The 25,885-nt window shown below is 38.0% G+C and overlaps 1 protein-coding gene across 1 annotated transcript in view; it reads left to right on the top strand.

The window, feature by feature from the left end:
• Positions 1-14,076, top strand: part of WDR36 (WD repeat domain 36) — a 29,705-nt gene extending 15,629 nt beyond the window's left edge. The window contains exons 14-23 of the mRNA XM_054288239.1: positions 115-280; positions 558-666; positions 1,428-1,507; positions 5,111-5,218; positions 6,591-6,688; positions 7,805-7,947; positions 8,296-8,412; positions 8,642-8,723; positions 10,856-11,043; positions 12,433-14,076. Of these exons, the coding sequence (XP_054144214.1) occupies positions 115-280; positions 558-666; positions 1,428-1,507; positions 5,111-5,218; positions 6,591-6,688; positions 7,805-7,947; positions 8,296-8,412; positions 8,642-8,723; positions 10,856-11,043; positions 12,433-12,582 (1,241 nt within the window). The 3' untranslated portion in view covers positions 12,583-14,076. The remainder of the gene's footprint in view (positions 1-114; positions 281-557; positions 667-1,427; positions 1,508-5,110; positions 5,219-6,590; positions 6,689-7,804; positions 7,948-8,295; positions 8,413-8,641; positions 8,724-10,855; positions 11,044-12,432) is intronic.
• Positions 14,077-25,885: the final 11,809 nt, after the last annotated feature.

The following is a 25,885-nucleotide window of genomic DNA, read 5'->3' as shown; positions in this document are numbered from 1 at the left end:
GCTGATCATTCATTGTAGTCAGGCAAAGATAAACAAAACAGAGTTTGGTATTCAGCTGATTTCTGTGCTAAGTTTAAATTCTGAAATAATACTCTTTTTTCTCTTGATTTGCAGCACATGAAGGGGCCATTAGAGGGGTAGCTGTGGATGGATTGAACCAGCTGGTAATCACAGCTGGTAGTGAAGGATTAATTAAATTTTGGAAATTCAAAATGAAAGATCTGGTTTATTCCACTGAACTTTCTTCTTCTCCAAGTGGAATTCTGCTGCACAGAGACAGGTAAGAAACTGAAGTTATTTCATGTGTACAGCGTTTGGTGAACATATTTCTCTAGAATGGCAACCAGTATTCTTGATTAGAATATATTAGAATTTGTTCTTCTAATGCTTTGAAATACAACTGACTAGTACACAGAGGATGACAGGACATTTTATTAGACTGAAGGAATGTAAGACTTGTTATTTTTAGGATAAAAGATACCTGGAACAATGTTAGGATGTTTTTATTTTTTGTCTCTTGAGTATTCTCTCTCATGTGTGTTGATGTTTCTCGGCAGTGGTATTCTGGGAATTGCCTTTGATGACTTCACTATTAGTGTTTTGGATATAGAAACCAGGAAGATTGTCAGGACATTCTCAGGACACCATGGACGGATTAATGACATGGTAATTGTTAACCCATTTCCTCTAACAGGTGCCATACACAGATACCTAGCAGATTTTACAGCTGGTGGATTTCTCTGCATTTATTAAATCACTGGGCTCACTCTGTGAGCAGTAAAGCTGTAGTTCAGCTTCACAGCACTTTTAGCCATCTTAGTTTGGAAATGTAAAGTGGCCAAATTGCCATCTCTTTTTTAATGTGCTTTGTGATTTAACTATAGCTTTTAACTTTAACAGCAAGCTGATTTGGGGGTCAAACAAAACAAAGCACTGAGAATAATGAAAATTGCATTGAGGAGCAAAACTGCAGAAATCTCAGCTGTGTATATAAAAAAGATGAGCAAACTGAAAACATCTGAGATAATGCAGCACATGGATAATTCCTTATTTACATCTTATGTAATAGTTCATTGTACTGTTAACTGAAATAGTTTTTAGCTTCTAATTTATTTATAAATGCCACTAAAATAGTATTTACTTGACTTACTCAACTTTATGCTTAGAAGTAGGTTTCTACCATGAACATAAAAGGGAGGACTGAAGTACTGTGGCTAACAGTGAGATACACCTTGTGTTTTATGTTTGAGCCTGTTCTTAAAAAGCTTCTGGTTTTGTTCTTTCTTCACTTCCAGCAGTGTTACTGTCAGTTTTGCCTTTTGGCTGTACCATTTCACCTGGGTTTTAGGGACCAGTCTTATCTTGGCAGGGCCTCCTGTGGGGACTGGCTTATTGGTTGTGCCATTAAATTGACTATTTTATTGTAGACTTTCAGTCCTGATGGTCGTTGGCTGATAACTTCATCAATGGACTGTTCCATTAAGACTTGGGACCTTCCCTCTGGATGGTGAGTAAATTTTAAAACATACAGCACAAGAAATAATCCCCTTTCTGATAAATGGCAGAAAGCTTTCTGGCTTGATTATCTATCACCAGATGTGACAGTTGAAGTTGCACATGGTAAAACAATTCTGCCCACTATTTTAATTGTATTCAGTGCTAGCAATGCATGTATTTTTCTGGGTCTACAGAATAACACTGTTGTGAAGATCTGTTGATGACACCTGGAGTTTCCATGTACTGTGAATTAATGTGAATTTGTTCTTTGTCTGGAAGCAGCACTGTAATCAAAAGGGCAAGAGACTGCTTAAGGTGAATTGTGATGTGCTGAAGTGTTGACAGGATCAAAGAGTGGTTGGAGTTAGAAGCAAAGATCCAGTCCAACTATCTTGATATGGAAAGGAACTTTTCTCACTGGATCAGGTTACTCAGTGCCCCAGCTTAGCCTTGAGCACCTCCAGGGCTGGGACCTGCACTGCTTGTTTATGCAACCTGTTCCAGTGCTCAACCACCCTCATCGTAAGAAAATTCTGCCCTGCATCCCATCTAAACCCATGGCCTTTCAGTTCAAAGCTGCTGCCCCTTGTTCTGTCACCACAGGCCTTGTTAAAAAGTCTCTGTGCCTTCCTTGTAAGCTCCCTTTAATATTGAGAGGCCACAAGGTTGTCTCCCCCAGAGCCTTCTGTTCTCCAGGGTGAAGAACCCCACAGCTCTCTCATTTTCCTGATAGGAAATGTGTTCCAGGCCTTGAGTCATTTTCCTGGAGCTGCTCTAAGTTCATGTGTCTTGTGCTGGGGGCCCCAGAGTTGGATGCAGTCAGTACTCCAGTTGGTTTTGTAAAGAGAAGCCTGTTTTCACTTACATTCATTTTAACAACACAACATGGCTTTACATCAGTTATATTTTTCATTTGTTTGTACTTGCAACTGCCAAAAATACTCTCTTGTGACCCACCATGAGTAGTCTTCTCCCAGAATAAAGTTTGGCTGAGAAGTAGGCAAGTACACACAAGAAGTTCAGGGGCCCAGAAAAAAACAGGCTGAGAAATAACTTTGCGTTCTGCCAGTGCATTCTTTCAGCAGCATATCAGATAGTTTTTTTTAATTTAAGGTAGTGCTGTGCAGTGTGCAGCTCTGGTGGTTGTGCCTGGAGCTGAAAGGTTTCCGTTTGATTGATTAGTTTTGTTGACATGGTTTGGTAAATAATTTTGTATACTAATAGTTTTGTAAAAGTTCTCATTTTACTCCCAGAAGTGCATTGCATCTCAACAAACAATTGGCCTGTTCTTGCATGATGAGAGCCACTAAAATAGTCTAAAATAGGACAGGATGGATATCATGTGCCTTCTTCCTATGGATGGGAAGGAAATTAGCACTCTGGTCTTCATCTTTCTAACACTCTTTCCCTTGCAAAGTAATATGCCTACAAAAAATTGCAGCACTAACTAATATCAGTTTCCTCTGGTTTTCATTTCTTCAATAACCTAATACTTTACAATAAGAATCTATTTATAATGTTTTTAAAAGCAGTCTGACAGTAGTTGTCTTTTACATGTAAAAAAAAATGAAATATTTTGTCTCTTATCTCTAAAATTCAGGTCAAGCTGAAATCCAGGCAGGTAAATGACAAATCCTGGTTTTAATAGTAATTAGGTTAAATTATTAATTGTAATTAGGTTAAATTATTTCCAGTGTGTAAAGGCAAGGCTTTCTCATAACTATAGGCAGAGGAGTGTATTGAAAAGGAGGAACAACTTTTAATAAATGGCTTGATGCTTGCTTTACCTCTGTGATTCATAAGTAGAGAAAGCATCTCATGAACTGTGTATTCTAAAGCCTCAGCTTTGATATTGTTTTTACAAAAATATGAAGAACATGTTTCTAGAATCCAACATTACAAAAATTACCAACTGACTTTAATAATGGTCTGACATCTATTAACTGGACATCTGTTTTTGCTTGGGAGTGGTGCTTAGCTGTCCATATGTAATGCAGTGCAGGTCTTCCTAGTGCATGTTTTTAATGTAGGGCTTTTTTAAAAGTGGGAAAAAATGATAACTTTGTGTACAGAAAGTTACAAACAGGAACCCAGGCATTGTGCATATATTTCTTTCTGCTGTGCAGCTTGCACAGACAAATTGGGGAGTCAGGGTTATGAGCTGACTGTTCATGGATGAAGCAGTTGAGAAAAAACAGCTCAGGAGACCTGTTAAATGTGGGCCCAACATTATGCTTTCCACTGTCACAGTTTTGCAGTTAGGCAGGAAGCATAAAGGGAGATGCCTTCAGCCCCAAGGCAGGATTCATTTAGCTTTTTGTGTAAAAAATACAAGTGTATCTTATTTCCTGTAGTAGATGGATCGCTCCTTCCCACAAGCCAGTAATTTTAATCAGGATTTAAGTTCAGTAAGTAGAAAAACTTAATTTCTCCTTAAATTTGTTTTGAGCTCTTTCTGGTTGATTTATTGAATAGAATTTCTCAGTTACAGGCAAGGATTGTCATAAAAAGATGGATTTGAAACTAAGAGAAAGTATCTAGGGTAAATTTTTTCTTGCCTTTGTGCACTGTGTACAAAATGTATGTGATACAAGTTTGGGATTTATGGGTTTAGTATTTATATATTTTATATTGAAAGTGATGAATGATTTTTCTCTTACCTGAGATTTGCAGCATCTCTTTAAGAAAATGCATCGGGAATACAACACTCCAGAGGAAAACTCTGGGGGAAAAAGGCTTTTACTTTCAACATACTCTCTCAAGCCATCACAGGAGTGCTCAGTAGCTAAAAAAATACATGCCTACAAGATTTTACATTTTAAAGTTCTGTGTTACATCAATATTTTTTCTATGGTTAGTGAACAGAACAGGGCTGTAGAGCTGTACACAAGAACAAGGTATTCACACTCTTTGTTTATTCTTTTTATTTCTCTTGGTGAACTGGTTGTCAAGTTAAACTTGAACTTTAACTTAAAATTTAAAGTAACTGAAATTTGTATTTCAGCAAGAGACAAGCAATGCTGTCAACCTGGGCTTGAGTGGAAGTCTGCTAGAGAGTGCATCATCCAGAACTTAAATGTCTCATTGTTAAAATAGTTGCATAATAACATGTTACTATAATGTTATTATAGTTGTATTTTAACTTTGTTTTTACATGGTGTTTTTTCAATTTTCCGCAATCATGAAATGAATGATTAAGAAATGGTTTATCAGGCTGAAGATATAGTAATGCCAAAACTGATGCAGATAATCAAACTTCACATTGTGCAGTTCATATTTTATTTTAGAAACATTATCATTAGCATTAACTAGGTGTACATGGAGTGTGCTGAGAACAGGAATTGTCAGTCTGAGTAACTGGGGCTAAATGGAAATACAGAATTTATGGCCAGTAAAAATTTTGTGTTAGGCATAAGGAGTTGACTGCTTCATCACATATTCTCCAGGTGTAGATGTCTAAGGAGGCACCCGCTTTATCTGACTTTGAAGCATTTTGTAGAGACTTTGTTGCACAGTGCTGTTCACTTGCTTTGTGTATATAATATATTTGGATTTGTGTGCAGATAAACAAGTTTATTTTGCTGATAATTTCTCTGGTTTTTTTTCTCCATAGTCTCATAGATTGTTTTTTGGTAGACTCTGCAGCTGTGAGCCTTACTATGTCCCCTACAGGAGATTTTCTGGCTTCAGCACATGTGGATGATCTTGGAATTTATTTGTGGTGAGTATGTAATCTGTTTCTACTTAGACTTTAGGATGGGACAGAGTTCTTTTAATCACCTTTATTGCAAATAGAGAATTACCCTGTGAAGTATCATCTCCAGTGTTTTGTGTTCTATGGTTCTGATTAGGACAGATGTTCTGTATTGCTCTGATTCCTAAGTCATGAAATTTCCACAGTTAAATTACTTATTCAGAGAGTATAAACTGTCTCTTTTTTTCTAAAGGTTTCTTACTCTTAAGGGTTCCTGTTATGCCATTTGTAAAGTTTCCCTAGACCCCATTTCCCCCACTGCTTTGAAATGTCTTTGTTCAGATAGTGCTTCCTTCTGAAGTGCTTTTCTTGTCCTGCTGTCTGAGACTTCTGGGCAGTATATGAAAGTTGTGATTATTTTTCTTTATTAGTGATAAATGAGCACAGAAGTAAAATGTGGTTTTGTTCAGTTTCCTCCAGATACAGCTTTAAAGCAAATGACTGTTCAGGTCCAATACTGAAGTGACACACTGTTAAAATGGCTTGGGTCTTTTTTCCATTTAGCTGACAGATTATTTCAGGTCATATATGTTTGCTGTAGTTTTGTGTGAGGAGTGTTCAGTTGTTAGGCCTTCCTGTGGTAAGTAAAAGTGCTTCCTTGTGAATAACAGCAGATGTTTTTACCTAGCCCTAGTTTATATTGACAAAAGAAGCAATTTGCCAGAATTTTTTGTGTGCGTCTTTCAAACCTGAAGAAAATTTGATAAGAGTATTACCCTAAAATCCTGTGAAAGCAGGATGAATAATTTGTATTTGCATAATGTGTTCAGCCTGGAGAAGATCTCTCTGGGAGACCTCAGAGCCCCTTCTAGTGCCTAAGGGAGCTCCAGGAGAGCTGGAGAGGGGCTTTGGACAAAGGCCTAGAGTGACAGGAAAAGGGGGAATGGCTTCAAACTGAGGAAGGTAGATTTAGATCACACATTGTAAAGAAATGCTTGATTGTGAGGGTGGTGGAACACAGGCACAGGTAAATATTCTTTTTGGCCATCAGGACCAGGGCAGTTATTGCCCCTCTCCTGGGTGCTGGTGAGGTCACACTTCAAATTCTGTGCTTAGCTCTGGGCCCCTCACTTCAATAAGAACATTGAGATCCTGCAGCCTATTATTATGGTCTTGGCAATAATACTTGAACATAACACTTATATTTCAGATGTTCAGGTGAGTCTATTGCCACACTTCATTTCCTGCTTATCTGGTAGATGAGGAGAGCTAATCTTGAATAGAGCCTGGTGAATTGCCATGCTGCAGCAGTATTAGACTGCAATATAAATTATGTCTGAAGTACTTGTTCCCATTCATCTGGAGATGGCTTTTAAAATGCCTGACTTATTTTTTTCAGGTCAAACCGTTCTCTGTATTCACTTGTGTCATTACGGCCCCTTCCTGCAGATTATGAACCATCTTTGGTGACACTCCCCAGCACCTGCCCCATGCAAGGTAACCCTCAGATGAAAGTGTGTTTTGTTTTTCCCTTGCAGTTTGCTCCCCTGCTTGTATGCCACAGATTCATTGTGGATATCTTGTTGGCAAGAGCATTGGACTCAGCTTAGCTGGCCTGTGCCTGTGCCCAGTGAAAGAAAGGCCTAAGTGGAATTTTTTGCAAAATTAATGGAAGCGATTGTGTATCAGAAGTCCTCTAGATGGAGATCTTGTCTGCCCAAGTTTGAAATGCCTGCATTTGCATCTCCATCTGGAGGAGAAGCACACCTAGCTGTTGGCCGCTAGAGCACGCCTCGTGGTGATGGCTGCTGTAGCAAGCACATACCTGCTCCACATACTGAAACTGGGGAGACAGGAATTCATCCCAGAACTTTGAATATTTTTGTCCTGATTCCAGCTTTAATCCACTTTGTGTCTTCAGCAAGTGTAAAGTTCCTGCTTGGATGCTAAGGGCTCTTAATGGGTTACATTCCTTTCTTGTTTCAGGCTTGTCTATTAGATTCATTGTTTTAGCCAAGTAATATTTGACAAAAAGAAAGGAAAGCAGACCTGTTTGGTCAAGATCACACAGGAAATTAAGAGAAAATCAAGTGACTGATACTATAACTTACCTTGTGGGACATTGTGCATTAATGTTGAGATTTTCTTCATTTTTCTGTGCCACTCCAGTCATACCTATGAAGAGGTTGTGATGAGGTAGTGAATATGGTGCAAGGATCTAAATGCAAGGACTTCACAGCTTTATAATGTAGAATTAAAATTACTGTGTATATATTTATTCAGAAAGAGCAACAGATTACTGTCAAAATTTTGTTTTCTTTAAATCTGTAAACTGCTTTTATATAACTTCAATCAAAGGGGACAAATCTTATCAGTCATTAGAAATTTGTTTATTAAATTCTACATCTTAGCTATAATATTTTAAAATTATTTAATATTTCATAAGGCTAATGCAGATTGGTTCTGTAGCTTTTTAGCTCAGTGTTATGTTAGCACCTATGTGTATAACTATTATGCATTTGTTATTCAAAAATAAGTGAAAGTGTTTGGCTTGACTTTTTAAAAAATGAATGGGGAATATGAATGTTCATAAAAGATATCTGTTTCTGCAAGATGTGGATGTGTCAGGAGATGAAGAGCCATGTGATGAAATGATAGAATATGTCTCGCCTGAGCAACTGGGAGAGCAGCTGGTGACCCTTTCCTTGTTACCAGAATCAAGGTGGAAAAATCTCCTCAGCCTTGATATTATCAAGGTACTGAAACTGTGCAAAAAGCAACATACATCCATGTATTTGCCCTATTTCTAAGAAATGCATGAAAATTGATCCTGCTTTTCGAGTGTTTTTCAAGATTTTGCATTAGAAGTCTATGTGGTGCTTTTCAGTTCCTGGGATTTGGGACAGGGGTTGTTTTTCTGCTAAATAATGATTTAAATAATAGTATCTTCATAATTAGTGGTAAAGAATTTTACTTGTATATTTACTTTTCAGTTAATCTTTAGAGTTTTCACAGTATTTTAAAAAGGAAACTTCACAAACAAAATATTCCCACATGCTCTTACTATAATGATAATTATTTTAATTCAAATATCTAATTAACAGAAAAAAAATAAACCGAGAGAGCCACCAAAAGTTCCAAAATCAGCACCTTTCTTCATCCCAACACTTCCTGGTCTTATACCCCGATACATTCCACCAGAGGAGGAAAATGATACACAGGTAAAAACAAGAATCAATGTAATTGTATTTATATAGTGTATTTTAAAAGAAATCTCAAATGCTTTTTAATGTTGGGTTAAATCACTAGATTTTAAAGAAGCAGTTTTAACTCACTGTATTACTGCTTTATTTCTCAAAGTCTTATTCTTTCAGTAGAAAAATAATGTGATTGAGTTGTAAAAATGTGTTTGCATATTCATGGACACACTGCTGTGCTTTTGTGGTCTAGTCAAAGGTGGTAAACCTTGGGATGCTGGCGCAGAAATCTGATTTCTGCATTCATCTTGAAGAAGCCCTGAGCACCAATGAATGTAAGTTAATGAAATATTTCACTAAAAATGTTGATGCTGCTTTTATTTTGATACATATGTGATTTTTAATGTCAGAATTGTAACAGATGTGAGGAAAAAATACTCATAGTACAGTATAATACCTAATACACAGATAGTCACACTAGAACAAAAATCCATTGGTACTGCAGCTTGTAGCATGGAACCCAATTCTGGCTAAAACCCTTATGGAGAAAGAAGACTGGGTTCCTTTTTCATTAACCTTTTTTGAAAACTGATTATACCACCCAGACAAGGTGCCATGCATTATTTCTGGGAAAAGGAAGGAAAGAAGGAAGGTATTGATTTGGAATAGACCTATTTGAAAAGGAATAGTCTGGTGATTCACTGAAACATAAAAAGCATAGTGTGCCTAACAAGTTCTACTTTCAAGGGTTACTTCACCAGGCAGTGAACTTACAGTGTTAATTCATTGTCCTATAATTTAAAGCTTAAGAAGAAATAAATTATACAAAAATAAAGTGTTGGATTTCTTTGAACATTCAGTTTATTTTGAAATTTAATCACTTAAACTACCAGTGGAATGCACCAGCTGTTTTTTATGTTTATCCTGTGATGCTACAGAATCATGAAGCAGATTTTTTAAAATTATGCTAATATAGCTGACTTGGGAATGTAAATGGACAGTAGCTTGTCCACAAGCAGTTCTGTGGGGAATTCTTTACCCCTGCTTAAACTCTCTTGAGATGACCAGCTTACTCAAGCAACTTAAAACGTTTTGTGTGCAGAACTTCATTATCTGTCACAAACAAGGTGTGTTCTTCTGCCTCACTTGTAGTACTTCAATTGACAGCGTTCTATTGAAGTGCCCCAGAGCCACTCAGAAGAGGTGAATGTTTAAAAGCCTCGTGGAGCTGGCTCTGCCAGTGAGCAAGTGCACTCTGGTGTGCTTGGACACGTGGGCCGGCCTCAGGCCACGGCTGCTGCAGGGCCCCGGGTCTGTGCCAGAGCCAGGGAGCCTGGTGATCCTGGCTGCTGATGGGGAGCATGGCTCTCTGCGGGCTGGATTACAGCCACCTCTTCTCAACATGCCTGGGCCATGCAAATAAAAGGAATCCTGCTCGAAACCATCCTGGTTTACTGTAGGGGTGGAAACAGGGCTTGGCACCTCAGGTCAGGTGTGAAGATTGAGCTGCCCAGATTGAGCTGCAGCCTTTTCCATGTTGTACGTGTATCAACCTCACAACGTGTTCCATGCTTTTTGTTTAATGTCATAAAAAAAAGCTATTTAATGCATCTGTTTAGTACTGTTAAAATCTGTTATATTCAAAACTAGCTAATGATGGTTTTAGGAATCAAATATTGACTATATACTACCTGAGGAATATTAACCAATGCCTAATGCCATTAGTTACCATAAAGTTGGTCTTCTTAGCAACTTCTTAGCAAAAGAAGTATTAATCACATACGTTTTAAAAATGTTATAACTATCAGTTGCATTTTTGCAACCAAACATATTTTTGCTGCTTCCTTTTTAAAAGAAATAGATGAAATCCTCATAGGTCATCAGGTAGGACAGTATAAGTCCTGAGAAGGAGCAATTATGAAGAGGAAGAAAGTTTGTAAATTGCATATATTTCTGCTGTGAAAAAGATTTTCCTGTAATACCCTCCAGGCATTCACTTAACAAAAGTAATAATTTGTTAGATGCAGCCAAAGGTCTCTAGTTTTGCTTATTGCCTAGTAAAAGTAGTGTTCTCCATCTTTCAGAGTATATTCACAGTTAACAGCTCAAAATATCAAGTATGTACATTCTTTCTGCCAAGAGATGTTAAATGACAATGTTATGTGGTTAATTAGAAATTTTGTTTAACTTAGAAGACAGAAGAGGGGAAAAATTGAAACAAATGCAAAGATGTTACTTATATTTTTCAATTACAAATAAAGTGCATCTGTACTTTTAGTATGTGTTGGGACAGTAAATTAAAGACAGGGAGACATTTTGTTGAAAACAAAAAAGTAAGGAAACAGTAAAAACTTGAAATTCATAGTCACTACTTAAGAATTTTAGAATAAGCTTGTCTTGTGAAGGATCTGTGAGATTCTGTTTTGCAAATGTTACTGATAATGTGTCCTCTAATATTCTAACACAGATAAAGCTCCCCTTGACTTACTGAAAAGCTTGGGACCATCTAACATTGAGGTGGAGCTGCGGGGTTTGGCCCCTGAAGGTGGGGGCTCTATGGAGGTGATGCTGAGCTTTCTGAGAATGATTGGGGTGATGCTGAACAAGAAGCACAACTTCGAACTCGCTCAGGCGTACCTGGCACTATTTTTAAAGGTAAAATTTTTCTTACTAAATTTATGTTAGTCCTATTAAAAATAACGGTTATACTAAAAAGGTATAAATTGTGTGTTAGAATTATCTGAAGTGATTTTGGTTGAGAATGGTTTTAAAATGTCTAACTGAATGTATTGGATGATGTGGCAGCTCATTTGGTGACAATCAAGAAAAACTTGCAAAACAAAAGATGTTGTGAAGAAGGCCCTGCCAGACAGGTTTTGTTCTTGTATTCCTTACTTAGAATTGTTTTTGTTTTTGTTTTTTTGTAACATTCCTAACTTCTTAGTGGTTGTTAATTGTTAAGCTAAGGTATGCTATGTCTTAAATAAGCAAAGAATTTAATACACAATGGTTGGGAAATAAATTAGACATTTTGTTGGATTTATCACTAGACTTTGTAAGCCTGACCTACTTTCCGTGGCAGTGGGCTGCCTTTCTTGTGTTACCTGTTGAGTATCGCAGAGCTAATGAAATTATCCCAGGGTGTGTGTAAGTTAGTTACTCTACTGAAGCACAGTAACAGTTACTCTTAGACACAAAGTGGTTCGGGAGAAGATTGAAATGAAACCCTTCTGATGCACAAGTGTTTTAGGTACTCTGATTTATGAAATAATGTGAAAGCACTTAATAACAGCTTACTTGGAAAACACTGTTATAGACATTCAGACACATGTAATACCTGGGCATCCGCAGCTTCTCTGGGTGATGGGTTCCAGTGCCTCACCACATTCACAGTAAAGAATTTTGTCTATTATCCAGACTGAACCAACTGTCTTTCAAATTAAAGCTCTGTCAAGGCTCCTAGATATTTAAATTGTAGCCTGGAAAATAAATATTCCATCCATTAAGTGGTAATAATTGCAGCAAGTTCAGAAGGTTTCTCTTGTTTCTCTTTTAACAAGGTTGCTGTTTGTCACATAAGGAGACCTCATCCATCTCTATCACTATAGTGTGTGCTGACATCATTCTTCTTGATGTGTGCAACATGGATAATTAAAATAATAATCCTGATTGACCTTCGCACATCTGTCTAGCCTTTCTAGACTAAAGAGGAATTTGTGATGCAGGTCAGAAAGTGGAGAAAGTTACCCTCTAGGGAACTGTGTGATGGGAATAGATTCAGCAGCCTTGCCAGAAGAGGATTTAGTAAAAATATAGCATATTTAAGACACTTTGCTGCCTTATCCCATCTAGAACATGAAAAATGGCTTGTAAAGACTAGCAAAAGGGGAGCAGTATTGAATAGAGGAAATTAGTTGAAAGAAAAGAGTCATTTCCCTATTTGGGACATTTTCTGAAAGCAAACTATTGGAATTGGATGGGGAAAACAGTCTTTTAATTTTTTAATCTGTGTTTGTTTCACTAACTGCTTGTTTTCATTTTCAGTTACATCTTAAGATTCTCTCATCGGAGCCAAAACTCTTGGAAGAAATATCCAAATTGTCAATGCAACTTGAGGAAACTTGGGTTCACTTACAGGGTCTCTTCAATCAGAGTCTGTGTGTTTTAACATACATGAAAAGTGCTTTGCTGTAAAATACTTCAGGGTTTTGTCTGCATAAGATTTCCCTCAGAGGAATAGTACAATTTATACTGAAAAATACTGGATTCCAAAAATCATGCTGGGTCTTGGAATTGTAGAATCATTAAGGCTGGAAAAGACCTCCAAGACCATCAGATCCATCGTTCTGCTGGATACCACCCTGTTCACTAAGCCATATCACTAAGTGCCAGACTGCTCATTTTTTGAACACTTCCAGGATGGTGATCCCACCATCCTGTTCCAGTGCTTCTTCTGGTGCTGTATTTTATACACCTACATATGGCAGAGTATTTTAGAACGTGCACAACTGCCTATTTTTGTTCACTTCAGTTGGAGAAAAAATTGCTATGTGCAGCTAAAATGTTTGTTGTGTTGGTCTGTGCTGAGAGACATTTGGATTCAAGGCCCTGAGCAGCCTGGCCTTGTGGAAGGTGCCCCTGCTCATGGCAGGGGGTTGAAAGTAGTTAATCTTTAAAGTTTCTTCCAACCCAAGCCATTCAATGATTCTCTGATTCTATGGCTACATAAAACGTAGTTTACCATGAAGAAATGATTTGCGGGAAAAAAAAGAAATGGGAATGTAACTTCTGTGCAAGAGACCAAAAACTATATTTTTCTTAATAAAGTCACTGTTGATGCAAAAATAAAACAAAAAGTCTGAATTGTTAACACTTTATAAACAATAATTTAAAGCAAATTAATCTAAAAATTGTGTTTCTCTGCAATTAGAGCACTTTTGTTAGAGTGGTTGTAAAAATAAGTTGCCTTCTCACTTTTGCAGACATTTATTTCTGAAGGCAAAGATTTCCAGCTATACTAGCAATAATAGAACTTAAAAAAAACCCTAAAAACCCAAGCACCTAACTAAACAAACAAAACCAGATTTTTGGGAGGTCCAGTTTCATATGAAAATAATTTCTTAAGGAAAAGGAGAAAAGGTTACTAGAAAAAAAATTGTTTTGAGATATTTTTAATTAAATCAGATGGGTTTTTTTACAAATTGATATTTAGGTTTCAAACCATAATGTTTGGGCATTGTTTGGGACCTCATGAGTGAAACTATCTTGAACTTGGCTGCTTGAGAGTACTTCCTCCCAGCAGAAGAATCTCCTGAGCAAGGCCTTTGCTGTATTTCACATGCTCAATCTATGTACACAGACCAACAGAGTAACTAATACACATATATGCAATTTCAATGAGTAAACTTGAAAGGTGGTTCGTTGCATTTGATAAAAGACTGAAGCAATAGTGTGGGCCAGTTGTAGTGTATAGCTGTTTGGTTTTTTTTAATGCCATCACGTTAAACCCCTTTTAGTCATGTGTACTGGAACAAATTATCTGCAGACATAAAATCATACAACAATAGAAGGGCTTGGCTTGAAAGGGACCTTAAAGGTCATCCGCTTGCAGCCCCCTGCCATGGGCAGGAACACCTTTCACTAGACCAGGTTGCTCAGGGCCCCTTCCAGCCTGACTGGACACTTTTAGGGATGGGGCATCCACAGCTTCTCTTGGCATGATGTCTCACCATAGTCACAGGGAAAAATTCCCTGTTCATGTCCAATTTGAACCTACTGTCCTTGAGTCTAGAGCTATCATGTACACACAAGGTTTCTACAAGGTTTGCTACTGAGATTTAAGAAAATCCTTTGTAGCACAGAATTATTGGTTTCTGGTGGTGTGGTTCTTGGCAACCCATTGCTCCCAATTTATTGGATTGATCTGAAGTTGTCCAAAATACCTTAAATGTCAGTGTAATGAACATCTCAGCTTGCAGATGTTACTGTAACTCCTGTAGAAGATCTTAGAGAATAATTTTCTGAATAAAGACACTGTGTTCAAAGGTTGATAAGGCGGTATTTGCGGACCTGCCTCTGTGGGAGAAGGAAGCATGGATAAAGAACTTTCATGTTGGATCAGAGGAAGGGTCTGTCAAGCCCATTGTTCTGTCTCCAGCTGGAGGAAGGAAGATTTGTGGTATAGCAGCCTGGTTGTGTATAAAGTGATTGTTTCTCAAGCATATCACAGCACCTTTCAGCAGACAGCAATTAGATCTCTGTGACCCAGCTGTAGCCTGACAGTTGTGTTTAATGTTCTGTGGCAGACCTTTTGTTCTCTGTGAGTTCATCTAATCTCTTTTAGAGCCCATTTATCCTTCACAACATCCTGTAGTAATGGGGCCTACAATTTAATTAACGGGAATAATGTATTTCTGTTTATATACTCCAGACCTGCTATCTTCTAACGTTGTATGTCTCTCCTTGAATGTGAGAAATATCAGCTGTGCTCTAGTCTTCATGCTTCCCAGACTTTGCCTCAGAGCAGTGGTGAAAGGGTTTCTGCTCATGATGGACATACTTTATTTTGCTGAGTGCATGTCTGCGTTTTCACTGACATCCAAGAACCCTTTCTGGGCACAGATGTTTAAATCTGTATGTACAAGATTTGTCTACAAAACCTGTAAGGATTGTAGAGTAGGGGTTTTTTTTTGCCCTTCCATTTTCATGGTCTGCTTGATGTAGTCATAAGAAAAAAACTCTGCCAAACAGGCTTTATTATTAGAACAGAAACATCAGGATAATTTTTGTGAGCTATGTATGTATAACACAGTTGACATGATGTTTGCAGTCCTGTATGACCTCATTAAATGTGTTTAATACAGTTTCTTCTATACCTACCTGTTTGAAGTCCATGTGGAGCACTTCAATAACTTCCTTCTTTATTCTTGTCTTTTTCTCAACATGTCTACTCATCACTGCTATTTCAGGGGTGTTTTACTATTATTAGAGCTGTAGAGTCTTCCACCAGTAGTTCTGATTGCTTCACGTTCTTGGTCTTTTATTTTGTCCTTTTTACCCCACATCAAAATGATAAACAAGTTGCTGTTAATAAAAAACTTCTTCAGAAATAAAAAGTAATTTCCTCCTGTCAGTGGATGAAAGTAGATGTTTCACCTGCTATTTCCTGTATTATTCCTTCACCTGAGGCATAAAGGACAGTGTTTTATGATATTAGTGAAAAATTGTTGATTACAAGTGGTAATACGCATGGAAGCTGAATTTGCTAATTTGGGCTTTCTTGCCCATAAGAACTCACACTAGCATGGTGCTTTTGTAATGGCATATGCAATGGGATGTGGAGAAATGCTAGGTGGATGAAGGGATATTCATGTTAACTCTAGGTTCTCTTCCAAGCAGGGCAGCTACTGTGGATTTTACCATTCTTACACAATCCAAGCCCATCTTAAGCTGGCTCTGAGTAGCAGCTTGCTGTTGAAATTCTCTGTGTTATGTGTGTGACACAGCACTCCTTCCAGCTTCCTCTCAAGCCTGTCCCCACCTCTGTTCCTGTGCTTTCCTTTTCACCATGATTTTCTCAGCTCTTGGTTCCTGAGTGCAGCTGCTGCTCTTAGCAACTCCTGCACATAGCAGTCCTGTCAAGTTAGGTTCTCTGTACTTCCACTCTTTTCTTTTGACTGTTATTTTTTCCAGACACATTTGGTATTCTTGGTTCTTTTGAGACTGGTAGCTGGACCTTGCTGCCTGAATTTGCTACTGGGTGGATTCAGATGCTGCACAGTGAATGTTGTTTTTCTCTGAACCATAAGAAGCCTTCAATGTTAGTAGTCTTTGTTTTCCTTTTTCATTCAAGTAAAAATAGAGGTTTTATGAGGCATGCAAACATGAAGAGACAGTAGGATACCAATGTTTACATTGGCTACATTGTTCAGTAGCCAACCTATACCTCTGACTTGAAGCACTCCAACATTTTGTACATTTCAAATTTAACTCTTTACTTCAAGAAAAATATAAGATCTATCTGTGCAAGTTGTCATAACTGCAAGTCCTAGAGTAAGGACCCTGGAAGATACTCATTTGCATTCTGTGAATTAGAAAAGGCAGGGTGTTTGTTGACATATTTGAACTCTGTTAATGTGCTCTGTTTTAAACTCCTGTGAAGGAGTTCAGCGTTGTTCAAGTATCACTATTATGTAAGTAGTTTACTTTGTTGTCTGTTGGCTTCAGCCTGTTGTCTGATGTTTCCTGAGTATCACATGTTAATCTTCCCAGCACATCACCATTTGTATCTTAAGAGCTATTGTTTTATGAAAAATTATCTCTTAATAAAAGTCATTTACCTTTTTAGAGATGAGGAATCCAATCAGTGTCTTATTTGATGCCAGTGCAAGGACTGGCATCCTTTACTTTTTGATGTGTTTACAATGTATGTTAGAGGAGACCAAAATGCTGTCATTACATGTCCTTAACCCCTGTGCTTTTCTTTTTGTGAAGCAGTGGTGAATTGAGGAAAGCAAAATGAAAGATAAAATAACCAAGATTTTTTACCCTGGCTGTTATGTCTTCTACTGTATGATTCTGTGTTCCCCAGAAGGATTAAATGAGATCTCTGATGCTTGTTGCACATCACAAAGCTTTGCTGTTTAGCAGCAGTCTCTGAAAAATTACTTTCCTCCACTGATGTGTGCACTGCTAGTTTGTGAAACAGCTTATGTGGCTAAGTGGAATTGCATACTGCTTCCCTGACTATCCAGTGTGTTAAAAGATGTGCGGGCTCTATGACTATTAGATTATGTGTTTTAAGGGTCCTCACACTGAAGGATCAGATCACCTTGGTGTTTTGTAGTTACCTGAAATCACCCACAGAATAAGTCAGAATAAGGTAGAATAAAATACTTGCGGAATCCTCACTCAGTTGCTATTTTTGTAGAGACAGGAAATAAAAAGAAGACTCACCTACTGAACTTAAGTCCAGAGGGTTCCTTCACCTTTTTTGTTAGCCTGCAGCCAAGCTGATATTTGCCTTACAGCTACACAGCTGAAGATCTATCACTTACTGTTTCTGAAGTTGCCCAATATTGGTCTCAGAATGAGACATGAATTTTGCAACTCATCTCATCCATTAGCACTCCAAACACTTTTTGACCATTGTTCAGATTCATATGCCTCAAAAGGGTTTTGGAAGTATAGCTCACTGAAAAACATAGCCATGACATTCATTTCTTACAACCAGTGATGTTCCTGCTGCTCTGGAACTGTTCCATCTGTTTGGCGCAGCTGGAACTGAAAAGTCACCAGCCTGTTGTAATGCAACATGTCTCTTCCTGTCCTGTGGAGGAAAGGTTAAAGCCCAGGTAAAAAATATGTTTTCAGACTGTGTCAGCTTACATATTTTGTTGAACATCAGGTTTGTTCACACAGGGTTGTGCAGCTGGTTGTTCTTATTTGTGATTAACCTTTGTGTTTGCCCATTGGTTATGGTTGATGAAAGGGTGAGGGATGAACTGCCCAGTTCTCTTTGAAGAATTACATTTCAACAGAATCAAGACAAATGTAAGCTATTTCAGCAGTGCTTACATCAGTGCTTAATTGAGATGGTTTATTCATGGTGCTAGAGTAAACAGCACCATCTGTACAGAAATCCCTGCAGCTCCCTTTGTGTTGGTGGGTGAGGATGACAACCCACTGGTGCATATGGAAAGGGCAGAAATACTTGATACTTGTTTTTTTCGTTCAGTCTCCACAGGCAAAGCCTGCTTCCGTTTTCAGTGTGTACCAGCATCCTCTCGGCAGGAATTGCCAGCAATTGAGTTTGAAACTTTAGAGTGCAGAGCTCTGAAGTCACCTCATAACCAAGGTTATGCAGGACTCGTGCACACATGCTGTGACAGCATTGGCATCAAGGAAGTCCCTGACAACTGGGTTGAGGCTGTTTTGCCCATTTTTAATAGAGGTGAAGTGCAGGATGGGGGGACCTGTTGGCTCATCTAACTTCCCTCATTCTCCCGAAGAATCACGGAGCACGTGCTGCATGTGCCTTTGGAATCCATCTCTAGTGCACAAAGGGAAAGATTAGGAGAGTCACGAGGGCAATTCCTGCTTGCCCAAGGTGCTTGCCTTCTAGGATGAAATGGCTGGTTGTGTGCACAAAAGAAGAGCCATGAATTTAATGATCAAATTTAGTGCAATTACAGCAGTCTGTGATTACATTATCATAGTCTATTATGAAACATTGTAAATTGCTACTCTAAAAGTCAACAGGCGCGGTTTCAGTTAATATTTTGCAAATTATGGTGCTTGTTCATGGCAGTCTATGCACTGTGTACCTTTTATACTGCAAGCTGACTTAAGCATCGTATTAGTTCTGCAGCACCAAGGTGTGTGAATTACTTTTGCAGTTATCCATTATAATCAGCATACAGAAATTAATTTAGTCACATTTTAATTATGCCTAATGCAGGATTATTTTGTTTAATATCCCATAGCAAAGAAGCTCAATAAATTAGATGCAGAATGTTGAATAATGCTAATGGTATTCAAGAGATTTGCACTGAGGCAAGAAGAATTAGGCTGCTAAATGAGTTGAAAGTATTTCAAGTGAATGGCTGATAAAAAATTATTCTAAAATTGGTGTGTGCCACAACACACTTGGCTGTTTTATAAGTTCTTGCCTTTTATCCACAGAGGTTTCAATTTTGTGTATCACCACTGTATCATGTCTCCTGGGGCAGCTACAGATCTTTCTTCTTTTTACTTCTTCTGCCTATTTCATAACCATTTGGTAACACAATTTGTGTTTGAGCAAAGACTCCTCCTGGGGTACAAGACGCTTACTCTGGGAATGGTGAGAGGTCCAAGAAACACTGTTAAAAGAGACTGCAAAACCACACAGCCAGCTGAGAAAGAGACACAGAGTGCAGTTTTCTTAGTGTGAAGGTGGTACCTAGAAATGTATTTCTGGAACAAGACTCTGCTGCTTAGGCTTGGAGACAGCAAATTGTGCAAGAAACAGACTGTGATGTATCCTCAGGAGCTGAGTGCTTCTCAGTCAGGAAAATGCATGAACTGATTTAAAGAATCTGTGCAATCAGAAGTAGGAAAGGTTGTCTGTCCTCAGGAAGAGAATGGGCCCCAGTACAGTGGTACTTGACCCAGGAGAGAATGTCCTCTCTAGAGATGCTGTCCCTATTGCAGCATCTCTCTCAGAAATTAATGAAAAATTGCCTGAATATCACAGGAGTTACAACAACAACAACAAAAACTGATTGGAGGAGAAAAACACTGAGCGTCATTTACACAAGAGGACTTGTAGATAATGAAGTAATACCAGTGTTCCTGCAGGGAAGCAAGGGTCTGATTGCTGAAAGCCTGTAATGGGTAAAGACAAACATTCACATTTCTCCTCTTCCCTGCTTAGCTGGGGGAGCATTGAGGCTGTGCTGTAAAAGCTCTCTTTGCCCTTACAGGGAATTGACTGCAAGATCTTACCTTCATGCCTCAGATCAGTCCTAAGGCCTTTCTGCTGAGACAGGGTCACAGGGTCCAAAAGTGCCCCAACGGGCTAATGTTAAACATTGAGGATATCACATGCAAGTTCCAATCCTGGCCTTCTTTGCAGGACCAAACAGAATTCCATTATAAGCAGAAGGCCCAAACCTGGAATTCTGCCTTTCTGAAAACTGACTTGGTTTTCTATATAAATTGGGATTCAAGTCTGTCTGTTGTGATTGACAGTGTTGAGATCTTAAAGGGCAAGAGAAAGAAATGTAGTGGGAAAATACAAAGATATTGCCAAAGTACCAACTTGATAAAAATATGTGAAAAATGTACAGATTTTTTTCTCAAAAGAATCCAATTAGTGAGATATACTGAATGTTTCTAGGGGTTGTCAAGACCTGAACAGATTTGTCTTTCTAAACAGAAGATTAAGGTACAAATTATTTTTTCATGAAAATATCAGTTTCTGTGAGCTTGAGCAATTTTTGGACCTAATTTATAACTATTTAATAACTACTTTGTAAAGAAAGAAAGTACTGAAATTGTCAAAATTAAAGGAAAAATATCACTGAAATATTAGGAGAAAAATAATAATGTAAATTTTAATCCTAAGGGATAATGATACTGAAAACATTATGTGCTAATGAAGGCTTACCATGTTAGATTCTCTGCTTCATGCTCATGAGAATGTTTTTTAACTGAGCCTAGTACCTGGTGTTTAAAGAATAATTCTTGAATACATCATACATATGTAAATGGACTGTTTTGACATAAGTGAGGAGGTTCTGTTCTTCATTTAATGCCTTTTCCTTTCATGCTCTAAGGAAAGTCTTTGAAAATATGATACTTTATTTCAAGCAGAACCATAGCACAGCTTAGATGCTCATTCCTCGGTTTGTTTGTCATTTGATATGTTGGAGAAGGAAATCCTGGAGCCACAGATCACTACAGACAATACCTTTAATGTTGACATAACCCACCCTTACAACCCCAGCTCCACTTAAGTCTCTGGACCAAGACAGACAGATGGAGCTCTGGGATTAGCTCTGCGAGTTGTGACTCAACTTCAACATGGACCATGAGCTCCTTGATAGGCCTGGACAGCCTAAACAGAAACATAATGTACTGACTGAGGCATCAGACTCAGATGCTCCAATGATAAGATGAATTTAAACCCATTTTAATTGATCTATCAAGTGCTGTGAGCTCGTGCCCAGGAGTGGAGTGTCAGTGTTAAGTTGAAAGCTGAGGCTGGAGAAGGAACCAAACCCAAACCATGATGGTAGAATATTCTTGCCATCTCAGTGTGTTCCATCAGTAAAAGAATGGTTACAGCAGCCTCTCTGAAGTTCAGCTTTATATGCTGCTCCAGATTTGTTTGGTACTCTGATTTAAATACTTTTAAAAATACTGGTTACAGTTCTAAAAGAGATGCTGTGGTCTAGGTAACTATTAAGCTGTTTTAGCTGTCTGCTTTTAATAACTGTCAGTCCTAAGTGAACTGTCAATTAAAATGACAGATTCCTGTTGATTAGAGATATCTACAGTGAATCTCTAGTCAGTGACAAGAAACAGGCTTCTATGCTACAAGACAGCCTGCTGTAATAACAGGAAAACTATTTTTTATAATAGGCCATAAATTAATTTTCTACTGCCTTTCCACAATAAAATAGTATGTTGTTTTGAAAAGAGATTGGGGTAAATGCTTTAAACAAAAATTTTGTAAAACTTACAAAGACAAGATTGCTGAATAGGTTCTTGAATTTTACGTAATCATGATTGAGAGCTACATTCAGAAAAGCTAAGTAACTGTTTTTATGTGCATTGGAGAACATTAAATTAAATAATTCACTGTCTTTAAATAGAGAAGGACAACTGGCAGTTTCAAATTATGTTCTAGCCTCTGTTGTCCTATTGTAATTAGTCTACATTACCACAGACTTCCCCTCCCACAAATACTAACCTCAGTAGATATTGGAAACACATATTTGGAAAAGTGACAAACAAATGAAAACCACTTGAAATTACTTTAAGTCAAATAAAATAAAAAATTTCATTATTAAGAGAATGATGTAATTTTCCTCCTTTTCCAATCAGTCAAAAGGGACTCATAAGATTTCTTCTTAGCTATGACTATTATCCCCCCAAAACCAGAAAAGCAGTTTACTTGCATTAATTGATTAAGTTTCCAACTATGTTTGTCAATCCTCTCTCAGTTTATATGAAATTGTTCTTGCAGTCTTCACTCCACTCCTTCCATATATAATCTACAGAAGTTTGAAGAGCTGAATCAAATTCTGCTGACACATCTGGTCAATTCAGCATTTTCTTGTCTGTATCCACAGTTCTAAACAAGATTCTTTCTTTGCATTGTTTAGTTATGCTTTTCTCCTTTGACCAAAAGGGAAGATGTCTTACTAAAATGACAAGATTGTTACTCAGATTGTACAAAGATAAAGGAAAAATCTTATCTGTTCCAATAATCCTTGTAATTTCCACTCTAGGATTCAAACTGTAACAATTATCCTTTGTTACAGACTGCTTCTATTCCTATTAGAGACTGACTTGAAAGGCGGGCACTTCTTTTTACATTGTTATTTTGTTAGCAACCACTTTCTGAGGAGCTAATTCTCAGTCTAAGCAGCACCCACTCATTCTATGATGTCGGTAATAATTTCCACTTCCTCAATGGGAGGTTCAAAGACTAAAAGTGCTTGACTTGGATAAATTTAACTTGACAGCAAACCATGAATAGGTAAGTGTTGTTAGAACCATGTGACTTGTAGGAAAATGGACCATCTAGCATACTGCCATGTAGAAATATCTGTATATTGTCATTTAGGAGTGTTACCCAGGGGTTCAGGTCCCAGCTGTGGTTTCCAGGCCTAAAAAGCTTGGTGATAGCTTGTTATCTGTTGCTTTTCTCATCACACAGTCTTGATACACCTGCTGTTGCTAAATGTCCTTTAAGAAGTCAGCAGAATGACCAGAAGTAGTACAGAGGATTTCCAACTCTTAGCTCCAACTCTTGTCCTACCACTCAGTGTTAGCCTGTCCTGAGAAAATTGGAGTGTAAGAAGAAGAGTAATGAAAGTCATGATTTCTGCATTCATGGCAAGCTGGATTAGAGATAAAACTATATTTTAGTTTCCATGGTGTGACCAACTGTGTTTTTGTGGAGATTGCTGCTCAAGCATTTTACCCTTTAGCATTACCATTGCTAATGGCTCAACCTATCTTCTCCATCTCCAGCTAAATCCTTCAGTGCCCGTCTGCATTAGCTCCAAACAGCACATCTAGATTTACAGGGAAAATAGAGTGATTTATTACCACTACACAGAGTAAATTATCCACACAATCAAATGCTTAAACATTACTCTAACTCAACCCAAAACAATTTCTTCCTAGCGAAATTAAAGAACACTAAATGGTCAAGTCTGGCTCCTAATAAAACTGGATCATGTAATAGTGTTCATATTCATAAATGAAGAGATAGAAATCACTAGGCTTTATTCTATCCAGAAATCCAATAAGAAATTGTTCTGTGAACTCAAAATACTTCACTCATGTGAGTCATTGTGTTGTCATGTGAGTACTGATAAATCTAATTATAATCTTATTGAAAACTTTATCTTGCTCCTTTCTCTCTACAGAGATGAGTACCTGGATAGTCAAAGTGACAGTGAAGAATGTGTTGTTGACCTTAGGCCGTCTCATTCTTTCCACACTTGAACACTTCCAGAGATGGTGACTCCACTGACTCCCTAGGCAACTTATTTCAATGCCTGACCACTCTGCCAGTGAAAAATTTTTTCTGATACCAAGTCTGAACTTCCCCATGCACAACTTATGGTCATTTCCTCCAAGAAAATCTCCTGCTGTGTGTGTACTTCTGAAGGCTTTTAGGTTTGGCTCATGGTAATGCATTTGCACTATTTATTAGTTAATTACTGAATTTTTTGTGTGTATATCTTGTAGCTCAAAATTTCAGAACTCCATGTGGTGGCTTGCTATGACCTAAGAGTGGCAAAGGGACTGAGGTTTGACATGGGGTTTGGATGCCATCCAGTACATGTAGGATTGAAGTTAAATGCAGGTAAACCCAGAAATGTTAGACCTTTCTGATACTGCCCTACAGTACTGGATCCACAGATAATGAATGTTCTGAAAACCAAGCACACCAAAAAGCCAGGCAGATGACAATGGCCTACCTTCTTGCCTTTTTGTTGCTCTGTCCTGTACATCTGCAACCCTTCACTATATGAACATCAGGGCTATGATTCATGGGCTCTAAAGCAAACCAGGATCCCACAGCACAGGAAGGGAAGCCACTCTCTTACAACCCCATAAAAATACCTGAAAGGAGGTTGTGGGAGTTGGTCTCTTCTGCCAGAAGTCCCCACATAGCAGGAGATTTTCTTGAAGGAAGTTTTTCTGTGTTGCGATGAACTGAAAGGTTATTTAGGAAAATAACCTATAGGAAAAATCCCTTCAGTAAGATCTTATTTTTATCTGACCTGCTGTTTAAAGTTTTGCTTTATGCTGTGGTAAAAATGTGAAACTTCTTTGTAATGATAAATGCAGCTCTGTTAGATCTGACCAAAGTGGCCAAAAAAGACAAGGAAAAGTGAAGCAAGAACATCTACTTTTTCTGAAACACTTTCTCAGGCTTTACCAAGCTGAAGTTAATGGACTATCAGAGGCAAACATGGTTTCTAGGTGTTTTGGGATTCAAACAATGGATTTGTCTTTCCAATTAATGAATCTGCCTGGTGTCTTTTGAACCCATTTACAATTTTGGCATCTGTAGTATCCCACAGCAAGTAGTTTCAGAACTTATAGCTGCTTCCTCTTGCTTATTTGAGGCAAGCTTCCTATTAACCCTGCTTTATTTCCCTTAGTTCTGTCACTGAAAAATAGCACCACACAATCCTTATCCAACCTGGGTTCCCTCCTCCCTTGTCCCCTCCTTTTGATTTTCTAGTTCTTCAGTGTGGGTAAAATTAAAACAGAAGTAGTTGAAAATATGACCTCGTATAGGGAAAGAAAAATTTCTACCTATTCAGAGTAGATATGGGTATGTATAAACACTGAACAGTGTAGTTACTCTTTTTCATTAAATTAAAAATATTTACAATTACTTTATGTTTTGAATGCTTTCATGAAGAACTATGAAGACTTATTATTTCTTGAGTTGTGTGCAGCTTTGGATAACTGCAGACATCAGAGAGTAAGTTCCTATCTGCATCATCCTCTTAGTTAGCAAGCCAACTATTAACCTGGGAAGAAAACACAGGCAACCCTCCTGGAACCCTATGCTAGCTTTTGAGAATGTCTTAAAAAAACCCAAAGCAAAACAAAATAAAACTCACAAACAAACAAAAAAATTCACAAAGTATCAAAGTGAAGGTAACTAACTTAAATAATTGTTTTCAGGTACTTAATGAACTAACAATTACCACTTCTGGATTAAAAAGCAAAAGCCTATTCAGAGTGTATCAGCCCTTTGTCAATAATATGCCCTTGCTTGTCAAACGCCAAAATCTCAATTCTATTTCAATGCAGAGAGACCATTTCAAAACAACATTGTTTTCCTTTGGAAATTTTATATTAATCACAGCTTTGGATGAGATCTGGGCACAGGTGGACAGGTCTTCAGGTTGTGCTGACCCTCTGAAATGCAGAGACTGTGCTTTCACAGGTTCTTTTCAATATATGGAGCCATTAGCAGTAAATTAACAACCTTATTTGTGATGTCAGGACCAAAGCACTCTTTCTATCCCTCATCATATAGGGTGAGCTGGCAGCTGGTGAAGTGTGCATGGCTTTGGATTGCCATCGTGGAGCTTCTCTGCTGCAAAAGCATGACCTGGCCTTAAACACTTAAACAGGCAGAAAAAATGCTGAGAGTATGAGTTGTCTATTGTGTTCTCTGTTTTGCACACACATTTAAATGTCCATATAATTTAATGGGATCTCTTACATTGTTTGCAGACTCCAT

The sequence above is a fragment of the Melozone crissalis genome, unplaced genomic scaffold (genome assembly GCF_028551555.1).
Source record: "Melozone crissalis strain CALT ecotype California unplaced genomic scaffold, PUWL_Pcris_2 ptg000005l_1, whole genome shotgun sequence".
NCBI lineage: Eukaryota > Metazoa > Chordata > Aves > Passeriformes > Passerellidae > Melozone > Melozone crissalis.
Note: the sequence above shows the minus strand (reverse complement) of the source record. Positions and strands in the feature narration are given on the sequence as shown.